This window comes from Typopeltis vanoorti, chromosome 2 (genome assembly GCF_054136105.1).
Source record: "Typopeltis vanoorti isolate ZY-2024b chromosome 2, IOZ_Tvanoo_1.0, whole genome shotgun sequence".
NCBI classification, from domain to species: domain Eukaryota; kingdom Metazoa; phylum Arthropoda; class Arachnida; order Uropygi; family Thelyphonidae; genus Typopeltis; species Typopeltis vanoorti.
This window is the reverse complement of record NC_143550.1, coordinates 157,194,175-157,206,585: the sequence shown is the minus strand read 5'-3', so window position 1 is coordinate 157,206,585 and position 12,411 is coordinate 157,194,175. Positions and strand designations below refer to the sequence as shown.

The 12,411-nt window shown below is 39.3% G+C and overlaps 1 protein-coding gene across 1 annotated transcript in view; it reads left to right on the top strand.

Annotated features, from left to right (window-relative positions):
- The window catches only part of LOC150109561 (myosin light chain kinase, smooth muscle-like), a 184,406-nt gene that overhangs the window by 109,311 nt on the left and 62,684 nt on the right, over positions 1-12,411 (top strand). Inside the window, exon 10 of the mRNA XM_090402656.1 lies at positions 10,759-10,901. Within this exon, the coding sequence (XP_090258782.1) occupies positions 10,759-10,901 (143 nt within the window). The remainder of the gene's footprint in view (positions 1-10,758; positions 10,902-12,411) is intronic.

The window sequence follows — 12,411 nt, the reverse complement described above, 5'->3', positions numbered from 1 at the left end:
TGAGAATGGATACTTGGGAGAAGGGAGACGATGTCAGATAACACTGAGCCCAGTGGAGTCTAGAAGGGATAATGCTGGGTATAGAAACAATGGCATTTATATGCTTTATACTAATGCCAGGAGTATCCGGAATAAGGTAGAGGAATTGGTGGCGCAGATAGCATCAGCCTGGCCAAAAATTATTGCGATCACTGAGACATGGTTGACAGAAGGGGATATAACAACAGGAATAGAAGTAGCTGGGTATAGCATTTTTCGTCAGGATAGGAGGGGAAAGCGTGGTGGTTGGGGTACTGCTTATGATAAGTGATGAACTATGCCCTTTAAGAGTGGAGAATTCGGAAGGAAGTGAGACAAATGATTTTGAGAGCGTATGGTGTGAGGTAGAGGTAGGCAAGACAGGATATTTAGTGGGTTGTTGCTACAGACCCAGGAGCACAGAGGATGGGGACCAGGAGATGTTTAGACAGCTAAGTTTGGCAAGTGCAAGAAGAATGATTGTTATGGGAGATTTTAACTTCAGTAGTATAAATTGGAGAGAGGAAGATGCATGTAGCAATAGGGGAATGGAATTTCTAGAATTCTTGAGGGACAAATGTCTTAGGCAACATGTAACAGAGGGAACAAGAGGTTCAAAAGTTTTGGATTTGGTTATAGCATCAGAAGAGTTGATAATAACTGAGTTGAATGCTCTCCCACCAGTTGGAGAGAGTGACCATATGGTGTTGACTTGGAAAATGAATGGACGTGTAGGAGTATTAAAGAGACTGGAACTTATGTGGAATTATAAGGCAGGTGATTATAATAGTCTTAGACGTCAACTTCGGGAAGTTTCATGGAGGGAGGAATTGGAAGGCCGGGATATCACTAGTGTGTGGAAAATTGTGAAAGAATATTTGTTATCAGCAATGGTAAGTTGTATACCACGAGTGAAGAAGAGGATGCAATTTGGAGTAAAGTGGATGACAAACAAAATTAAACAGGAATTGCATGTGAAAAAGAGGCTATGGAAGAGATATAAGGAGACAGGCGAAGAGATGCAGGAGGAATATAAGACACAGGCCAGAAGAGTGACTAATGTGGTAAGGAAAGCGAAACTGGAATATGAGAGGAGATTGGCCCTAAGATCCAAAGAAAATCCTAGGGAATTTTTTAGCTATGTGGCCAGTAGGAGGAGAAATGACTGTGGAAGAATGATATTGGGATAAAAATGGGAATAGAGTGACTGATGCAGAGGACATAGCGGAATTGTTCAATGAACACTTTATTGGAGTATTTCATCCTAGAGGTGTCAGTTTTAATGCTAGAGGGATAGGACTGGTTCGAGGTCTGGAGGTACAGGAGGAGAGTGTGTTTCAGATACTGAGTACTCTGGATGTCAGTAAAGCTGTGGGACTGGATGGTATTTCACCACGAGTTTTGCGAGAATGTGCTAGGGAATTGACAGTGCCTTTAACGTGGCTTTTCAATGAAAGTCTGGCTTTGGAAAAGGTGCCCAGGGAATGGAAGGAAGGTAAGATAGTGCCATTGCATAAGGGTGGTAACAGACTGGAAGTGTCTAATTATAGACCAGTCTGTGTGTCATCAGTAGTTGTTAAGATCTTGGAGAAAGTAGTGAGGGACCGTATACAGCATTGGGCAGATGAGGGTAATGTTATCTGTGAGAAGCAACATGGATTTGTGAAAGGACGCTCTTGTTTTAGCAATACGCTAGCCTTTTATAAGAAAGTTACAAGAACATTAGATGAGGGAAAGGCATATACTGCAATTTTCTTAGACTTGGCGAAGGCATTTGACAGGGTGCTACATGATAAGCTGATATTTAAGTTGCAGCACATGGGTCTGGATGTCAGATTGGTCAACTGGATTCAGGATTGGCTGTCTGATATGCATCAGAGAGTTGTGTATGGTGGAGCAGTTTCCAGGAGGCAGAGGGTTACAAGTGCGGTCCCACAGGGCTCAGTACTAGGACCTATATTGTTTAACCTTTATATCCATGACATAGCCAGTGGATTGCAGGGGGTTATTCAGTTGTTTGCGGATGATGCGAAGCTGGGAAGGATTATTAGTAATAGTGCAGAAGTGGTAGCCCTGCAAGAGGATTTAAATAAGCTAGATTGATGGGCAAATGAATGGGGATGTCAGTTTAATGCAGCAAAATGTAAGGTCTTGAGGTTTGGGAAACATCGATGGGATACCGCATACTCTATGGGAGGAGTTATACTGGAGGAAGTTGGGGAGACAAGAGATCTGGGGTTGATGATTGATAGAAACCTGAAGTTTAGGGGACATATTGCAAAGGTGGTGAAGGTAACACAGAGGATTGCTGCTATTATGAGAAGGACACTGACCTGCAGAGATAAGAGGGTTATCATTCCATTGTATAAGTCTCTGATCAGACCACACTTAGACTATTGTTCTCAGATTTGGTCCCCAGGATTTGAAGGGGATAAATTAACTGTGGAAAGGATACAAAGACGGATGACAAAGATGGTTTCAGGACTGTACAAGGATAGTTATGAGAATCGGCTGAGAGAATGTGGACTGCAGAGTTTGCTGGATAGAAGAAGGAGAGGTCATATGATTGAGACTTTTAAACTGTTGAGAGGTGGTTACAGGGTTGACACTGGGGAGTTCTTTCGCTTGGTTTTACAGCGGGAAGAAGTGATGACAAGATGCCATCCCTGAAAGTTACGAAAGGAAACTGTGAGCAAGAGGGTAAGGAGTGGTTTCTTTGTGTGGAGGGTGGTTGAGCCGTGGAATGCATTGCCTGATTGAGTGGTGGGAGCGAGAACGGTCAGTGAGTTTAAAGAGTGGTATGATAGACTTTGTGTTTCTCAGGGGGGACCTCCCCTCGATGAGTCTTGACAGACTTTATGTCTTAGGAAGAACCTCCCTCGATGAGTCTTTTGACTCCTTGGAGGCCTGAATAATAATAATAATAGTAATAATAATAATAATAAATTTGCATGAGAAGTGAGTCGAGTCCATTTTTAATAATTTAATTTACATATTCAGATAGAACATGCTTCCAAACATGATTTGAATAATAATGAAACTTCAGTTTCATCATTCAGAATTTTGAAGTGGTATATGCAGTATTGTCTTTCCCAGATACCAGTGGTTAATAACAAGTTATGATGATTTTAGATATTGAAGGAATGAAATAGATGTTGTGGAAACAGTAGAGAATCAACATCAGTGTTTCACAAAAACAGTTTCAGATTTATTTGCTATAGATTTTGCAAACTCTTGGGTGGGAGTGATACAAAAAAATATTTATTTGTGTGTTTGTTTCTGTTCCTTGAGTAGTAGTCATTTTAGTAATCAGGCAAAGATTGCTTTCTTGTCATTTCAGATAAGATGAAGTATGTGTTAATCACCCTACACCCAGAATTTTTTGCCAGTCCATGTGGTTCATTGTTTGGAATGAGATTAATTTCCAATTTGATTTTTTTAGGTGCATGGCTAAGTTAGTTAGTTTTAAGTAATTGTTATTATCATCACATGACCTCCATATAGTCAAACTCGTTATAGAAGTATAATAAATTTAGTTTAATCCGTTATCCAAGTGTGAGCAAACAAAGTTTGCACCTGAAAGTATCTTCAGGACTGCGGTAAGGTGGTACAACACCAGGCAACCCATTGCAAAGGTGGAGCAAGCTAACATCCCTCCTATCTCAGTATCTCCCATAATGTAAAACACATCTCCTTGTGGATATGTATAATGTTATGCATTAAGGGAAGGGCCACTACCCAGACTAGTTTCGACCTTTATTGCGGTCTCTTCAGTGGGAGCAAGGCCCAGAAGTGGAGATACCAGACAGAAGCATTAGCAAGGTCATCTCTACCTATAGGAGTTGCCAAATGGTGTGCCACCTTTTTGTTAAATTACTATGGATTTAGAGAAATAATAATAATGATGCATTAATAATAATAATGTTATGCCCCTTAATGCATAACATTATACATATCCGCAAGAAGATGTGTTTTGCATTATGGGAGATACTGAGATAGGAGTGATGTTAGCTTGCTCCACCTTTGCAATGAGTTGCCCGGTGCTGTACCACCTTACCCCAGTCCTGAAGATACTTTCAGGTGCAAACTTTGTTTGCTCACACTTGGATAAAGGATTAAACTAAATTTATTATAGTCTAACCAAGTGAAAACTTAACTTTCAACATCATTATAGAAGGTCCTCTCTAGGTCTCACAAAGGCAATTTTACCTTACTTAAAATTATTGATGTAATGTCTGACACTCACCATACACTCAGGCAATGTATTTCATGCACTCACTGCTCTTCATGCAGAACCTGTTTCTCTCCACCTTGCTCAGCAATCCCTTGCAGAACTTCAAGAATGGCCTCATCTATGCCACTTTTATTCTACCCTTTGGAAGCATTCTATTTGCTGAGCATTCTCCCAACGGTTCAAAATGTCTTGTAGAAGTTATTGAGGGATATAAATCTTCAATAATACTTTTATTGAATGACCACATTAATTGTTCTATCAGTTCTTTAGAACATTTATTTAAAATGCTCAATGAATTCTCATCAAATCACTCTGCCCAGTTTTGTAACATCAGAAAACCAACTGAATACTTCCTTCAAATCAATTTGTGTATTGTTGATCTACAAATTAAACAACAGAGGACCATATTGGTACACCATTGGTCACTTACCATCTCCTAGACTTAACTTTACCATAAACTACTCTTTGATATCTGTCTATCAGCCACACTCTATTTTAAATCATCACATTCATATCCCCATTTATTCCAATTTATGGAACATAGTTCTATGGGGAATCTTGTCAAATCTTTTGCAAATTCTAGCAATATCACTGAGTAGCCATTTTCCTTATCCGACTCCATTATATACTTGAATATAAAAAGTAAGCAAATTACTAAAGCAAAACCTACCCTTCACAAAACCATGTTGTCCCTGTCCTGAATTCTCTCTTTCACCAATTTCTTTGATACCTTAACCATCACTCCTGAGATTCTGATTGGCATATAATTTGCTACTATAGTCTTGGAGCCTCAATTATACATTCAGACTGTTTCATGCTCTTTCCACTCCATTAGTACCTTCCCAGTACTGAGGCTGAAATTAAATGGCTTGTTCAGAAGAGCTGGTAATACCCTTGCACAATCTTCGTAATATACAGCCAGTATGCCATCTAATCCCATGGCTGTGTTCATGTTGAAGTTCTGCAATATATTTTTAGCACCTCTATTTCTTCCACCTCTATTCTCCTATCTGTCAGTGTCATATCTGGCATTGCAATTTCACCACCTAGATGGTACAGACATGCAAAATGCTCACTCAGTAATTCAGCTATTTGGTTTGATTCTGTTAGCTCTCCACCATCACCACTTTTTTAAAGTCATCCTTCCATAGTCATTCAATCTTTAAATTCACCCTTCACACTTTTCTTTGTGCTTTTTTTTTCTCTTTTCTTACCTTTTCTTTGTGTGTAATAACTTCTGCTTAATGAATCTATTTATCCATCTAATTCCTACCTGATTTATCCTTTTTACTCTAGGTGTACATTCAGATACTGCATTCTTCAAACACCATTTGACCCACCTGCTCCAACATCACCTCTCCCTTCCATATTCTTTCTCCATATTTATTAGTCAGTTTTGACTAATAAATATAAACTCTTCCCTCTTCACAAATGTCCCAATCAGTGACACAATCCTTCTATTAAAGGATTGGGAGGACAAATTCCCTCCCAATATCACAGTGCTCTTTTTGCTCATGTACTACATTCTAGCTATTTTGTGTGGCAAAATACTTTCTACCAAAAAAAAAAAAGAAGGCACAGCCATGGGCTCACCATTATTCCCCTATTGCTAATTTTTACATGGAACATTTTGATCAACGTGCTCTAGATTCCTCTCCTTTAAAACCCAAAGTCTAGCTTAGATACATTGACAATGTTTTTGTTATCTGGCCCCATGGCTGCCAGACATTAAACACTTTTCTTCAGCCACCTAAACAAACAACACAAATGCATACAATTCACAATTGAGATTGAAAAGCAGAATACACTTTCCGTCTTCCTTCTGTCAGTTTTTCCTTCATTCTTTACTGAAAACTGACACATACTGGCCAATATATACACATAAACTCCTACCACCCAACAGAAAAATTAGGGGTCATTAATACACTAAAAAGAGGGCTTTGAAGATTTTCTCCAACGAACAAGCACTTAAAGATGAATTAAAAGTTATCAGCAATACCTTCCTAAAATTTGTTACAGCCAAAATATTATCAACAAAATTCTGTACAAGACCTCACTTAAAAACAAAAATAAACTAGACTACAATAAAACTGTAACCATTCCATACATTAAAGGGATATCAGACAAAATAAACAGAACGCTACAAAAATACAACCTTAAAGCTACCTTTTAAACCTCCTTAAAGAACTTACTCAACTCATCTAAGGATCCACTCTCTCCACTGGCCCACCCTGGAGTGGGTGTTCATTGCACCTGTAATTTGCCCTATATAGGGGAAATAGGATGCAATTCCTATCAGAAAAAAGGAACATAAACAACACATTAAATATAATAACTATAATAAATTTAGTTTAATCCTTTATCCAAGTGTGAGCAAACAGAGTTTGCACCTGAAAATATCTTCAGGACTAGGGTAAGGTAGTACAACACACAGGAAACTCGTAGCAAAGGTGGACCAAGCTAACATCACTCCTATCTCAGTATCTCCCATAATGCAAAACACATCTCCTTGCGGATATGTATAATGTTATGCATTAAGGGAAGGGCCACTACCCAGACTAGTTTCGACCTTTATTGAGGTCTCTTTTAATCTCTTCTACGAGTTACCCAGTGTTGTACTACCTTACCCCAGTCCTGAAGATATTTTCAGGTGAAAACTTTGTTTGCTCACACTTGGATAAAGGATTAAACTAAATTTATTATAGTCTAACCAAGTGAAAAATAAACTTTCAACATCTTTCTCCAGAGTGATTTAATAAAAAGGTGGCACACCGTTTGGCAACTCCTATAGGTAAAGATGACCTTGCCATTGCTTCTGCCTGGTATCTCCACTTCTGGGCCTGGCTTCCACTGAAGAGACCTCAATAAAGGTCAAAACTAGTCTGGGTAGTGGCCCTTCCCTTGATTCATGACATTATACATATCCGCAAGGAGATGTGTTTTGCATTATGGGAGATACTGAGATAGGAGTGATGTTAGCTTGGTCCACCTTGCTACGAGTTGCCCGGCATTGTACCCTTACTCCAGTCCTGAAGATATTTTCAGGAGCAAGCTTTGTTTGCTCACACTTGGATAAAGGATTAAACTAAATTTATTATAGTCTAACCAAGCAAAAAATAAACTTTTAATAACTATGGTCAAGGTGGTCTTTCTGATCATGTCCTCATAGAATTGACTGGAAAAGCACCTGTTGTTTACATCACACCAAAATGAGGCCTGTGAGATTCTTATCAACCGCCCTATTCTTTGATGTATGTATGTATTATCAAGGCCCACACATCTCCTTGCGGATATGACATTATACATATCCGCAAGGAGATGTGTTTTGCATTATGGGAGATACTGAGATAGGAGTGATGTTAGCTTGGTCCACCTTGCTACGAGTTGCCCGGTGTTGTACCCTTACTCCAGTCCTGAAGATATTTTCAGGAGCAAGCTTTGTTTGCTCACACTTGGATAAAGGATTAAACTAAATTTATTATAGTCTAACCAAGCAAAAAATAAACTTTTAATAACTATGGTCAAGGTGGTCTTTCTGATCATGTCCTCATAGAATTGACTGGAAAAGCACCTGTTGTTTACATCACACCAAAATGAGGCCTGTGAGATTCTTATCAACCGCCCTATTCTTAACAATAATGATGGTCTAAAAATCCCAAGAATATGAAAGGCACATATTCTTGGGATTATGTGCCTTCCACTTAACCTTTCTCCCTAAGAGTTAATTATAAATAGGACCATAGATAATCCAGGATCTTAAATCTAATATAACAATTATCATGTTAAATTAGGACATCATTTTTACTGTAACAAAACTATCTATATGAAAGAATGTTTCTCTGATGCTGCCTTAAGTAGGATACGGCTTTGATGTAGTTAATTTATTATATTTACTTATTGTAATTTTATTTTATTTTCACTAGAGGTCAAGCCAGTAGAATAACCGTTGATCAAATCATTGAACACAATGAACCTTCAGAACACACGCAATTTACAGACAAAAAATACTAGTGGTGGTGGTGGTGGTTGTGGGCAGTAAATGATGTTGATGTGGGTGATTGGTAGTAGAGGTTCTGTGTAGTAGTGGAGACAGAGAGTTGTACAGTAGGTGTCCTCCCATGATGATCCTTGGAATTGTCACAAATAATAATAATAATTGTCTCTTCAGCATACTGTGTAAAATGTAATTTAGCTTGTCTCTGTATATATATGTGTATACTCCAGATGATGACCATAATACATACATACATCTTCAAGGCCCACTCTTCCTAATTGGGTTGTGGGGGCAACAGCTGCAAGAGGAACTTCCAATGGTCACGATCCTCTGCCACCAAGCTCAGGTGTTCTGGTGGGATTCCCAAACGTGTCCACCCAAGGTTTTGGATATAATCTATCCAGTGAGTCCTTGGCCTTGGCAAAGAGGGCCTGCTGAGGGAGCCTCTCTTGTGGCATTCTGACCAGGTGCCCGTACCAGCGTAACTGTGATCTCTCAACACGGAGAAGCAGCGGTTGAGTATTGAGGGTTTCCTGAATTGCAGAGCTTCTGACTCTGTCGAGTTTCGTCAGCCCCGCAACCCCTCGAAGGAACCTCATTTCAGCCGCTTGGATTCGTGTCTGCATTCTTTCAGTCATTACCCAACTCTCATGACCATAGGTGAGGATGGGGACATAGACTGTATTGAAGACAGCCAACTTTGCCTTCTGGCTTAACTCCCACTTCAATACTACCGAACGGCCAAGCTCCCGCAATATTGAGCTTGCTAAGCCAATTCGAGTATCTAGCTCTACGTCCCATTTTCCATCATCCGTGAATATGGACCCAAGGTATTTAAACTTCTCCACCTGTCTCATTGGGACTCCACTTACATTTAGAGTGCACTGGGATGGTTGTCTTGAGACCACAAATGTTTCAGTTTTGGCCACACTGATCTTCATTCCGGCGTCTGCACAAACAGCTACAAACCTATCCAGGGTCCGCTGGAGGTCATCTGTGGAAGAGCTAAGCAGAACTAGGTCATCTGCAAAAAGCAGACGTCCAATGCTACATTTTCCAATTCTGACACACTCCTGCCTCGGCTGTGCCTATCAATCCAGTCCATAAATATTATGAAAAGGAGGGGTGACAGAACACACCCTTGGCGGAGGCCAACGGCAACTGTGAAAGGTTCAGACTTTGTGCTGTTTACCCTGACACAAAACTCTGGGCATTCAGGCATTCATACAGGGACTTGATGGCAGCTAATAGTTGACCATCCACTCCATACTCCTGTACTACTTGCCAAAGCTTATCCCAAGGAACCCGGTCATATGCCTTCTCCAAGTCCACAAAACATGTGTAGACATTCTTGGCATATTCCCAAGATTTCTCAAAGACTTGCCTTAAAGTGAAGATTTGGTCAGTTGTGCTTCTACCAGGATGAAAGCCACATTGTTCTTCCTGGAACTTTGACTCAACTATGCTCCTGCACCGTCTTTCCAAGCACTTGGCATACACTTTCCCAGGCAGGCTGAGCAGAGAGATGCCACGATAGTTACTTCAATCCTTCTGGTCTCCCTTCTTAAAGACTAGTATTATTATGCCTGTCTGCCATTGCTTTGGTGCTCGCCCAGATATCCAAGCAGCCTGACACACTCGAGTCAGCCAGAGAACACCGTCTCGATTTAAGGCTTTTAGCATTTCGGGCCGAATTTCATCATCGCCAGCAGCCTTGCCTGATTTTAGCGATTTTATTGCTAAATGGCCCTCTTCTGCTGTGAGGCTAGTCATTGCCCCGATCTGCACCTCTTGGATGTCCACAACTGCTGGGCCACCCGGGTTAAGAAGGCTCTCAAAGTATTCCCTCCATCTGTGGAGGATATCCTTCTCAGTTGTTAAAAGTGCACCATCAGAGGCCTTAATTGCCCTTGCTGTGCACGATTTCCTCCCTCGAAGGTGGCGGTTGGTCTGCCAGAATATTTTGTTTGCATTTGCATAGGATGAGTCTAATCTTTCTCCAAAGGATTCCCAAGCCTTCTGCTTTGCTGTCTTTACTGCCTTAGCAGCAGCTTTTCATGCCTCAGCATACCGCAAACGCATCTCAGGTGACCTGACTCTAAACCATGTTAGGTTGGACTCTTTTTTTGCCCGGCCAGTTTTTCGGACTTCTTGATTCCACCAAGGTGTCCTTTTCTCACTGCCCGTTGCCACGCAGATACTTAAAAAAAAAAGTCTACATTTGTTATGAGTCATATCAATCTGCAGAGGCCATAATAATAATAATAGTATCCCATAGTTTCATAATAATGGTAATACAACTTTATGGCATCTGTTTTAAGAATTTGCAATAGATGATCCTCGATGCCATGTAAATATTGAAACAATAGCATCAATATTTATATTTATGTTTTTTTAAGTAAAATCTTATTTAAATATGATCATAAAGCATAATCACATTTAAAATTTTAAATGTGATTATACTAAAGTATTAACAGTATAAACAATAAATAAATGTGTTTATTTATTTCAGTTGCACACAGATCCTTGTAGCAATGATGTTCTTGAACAAACACTACAGTTCCTAACTGTTAAAGAAGAATCACAATCTCTGATTAATGATGGTTCCCATCTAGCAGTTTCCAAACCTTCTGTTTGTGAAAATAGTAACCTAAGGTACTGAATAGTGTTTAAATGTACATTCTGGTAGAAATTTTTCAGAAATAAATAATATGCACTAATATTAATTATAATAACTGTAATTAATACTGTCCTATATTTCGACATCACAATGCCATCATCAAGGATCACAAAACGATATGTGCATGCAAGCACTAACACTGAGCTTTGGTTAAAGTCGGGGCTAGAGTCCTGAATGGTGCCACCCAATTTGGAAGATCAACTTCATCCAACTTCTTGACTTATTTTTAACGGTATTAACAACACCACACAATTTTATCAAAGAGATGTTTTATTAACTGCTTATTTTCACTGAATTTCAACTTAGCATCATCAGAGCATAACACACTTGTACACACGACAGCGAGTGAGTGAAACAATATAATTGCATTGGACAAAAGATCTAAAGTCCTATTATTTTTAGGTGCCCTCTAATGAAAAAAAAAAAAAAAAACAGCTATGTGGGAGTTTCTCTTCGGATAACAGTCTGCCAAATTTTCAGCAAATTAATGCAACCATATTTGTTAAGGTTGGGAGAATTCTTCAAAGCCATTGCTGATAAAATAATCTTTTCTGATGTACCTCTGATATAGGGAATAGAAATGGTCATGTTGTGTTCTTGTGTATTAGGGGAGAGCAGAGTAATGGGCCTATGTAGTATTTTATCTATTTTGTAGGGATTATAGCTGTTAGCTAAGAATGTATGGCACAGATCAGAAAAGATAGCCAAAGTATTGATGAAATATGGCCTTCACACCACTTTCAAACCTCATGTCAAACTAGCAACTCTGATCCGCTCACCTAAGGATAAACTTCACCCTTTAGCACACCCAGGAGTGTATGAAGTTCCCTGTGACTGTGACTTGGCCTATTATGGGCAAACAGGAAGATCAGTTAACGTCTGCCTGGAAGAACATGAAAAATACATTCGCTACTATTACTATGGCAAGTCAGGACTGGCAGATCACACTTTGGACACTCCTTACACAGATTAGATGGAGGAAAACGAATGTGCTATTTAGGAGTCATTACAGATCTGAAAGATTATTTTTTGTGTCAGCAATGGCTTTGAAGAATTCTCCCAATCTTAACAAATATGGTTGCATTAATTTGCCAAAAATTTGAGAGACTGTTATCCTAAGAGAAACTCCCACATTGCTGTTTTTTTTTTTTTTTTTCATTAGAGGGCGCCAAAAGATAGGACTTTAGATCTTTTGTCCAATGCAATTATATTGTTTCACTCACTCACTGTCGTGTGTACAAATGTGTTATGCTCTGATGATGCTGAATTGAAATTCAGCGAAATATAAGCAGTTAATAAAACATCTCGATAAAATTGTGTGGTGTTGTTAATATCATTAAAAATAAATCATGAATAACCGTCAACACCTAAGCTTATCTATTAGATTCATCCAACTTCAGGCCAATCTTCTTAGCTGAAGATCTGAGGATGAGTGCTTCTCAAATTTGGGGCAAATTTGGCTAAATAGGCAAATTTTCCCCAATA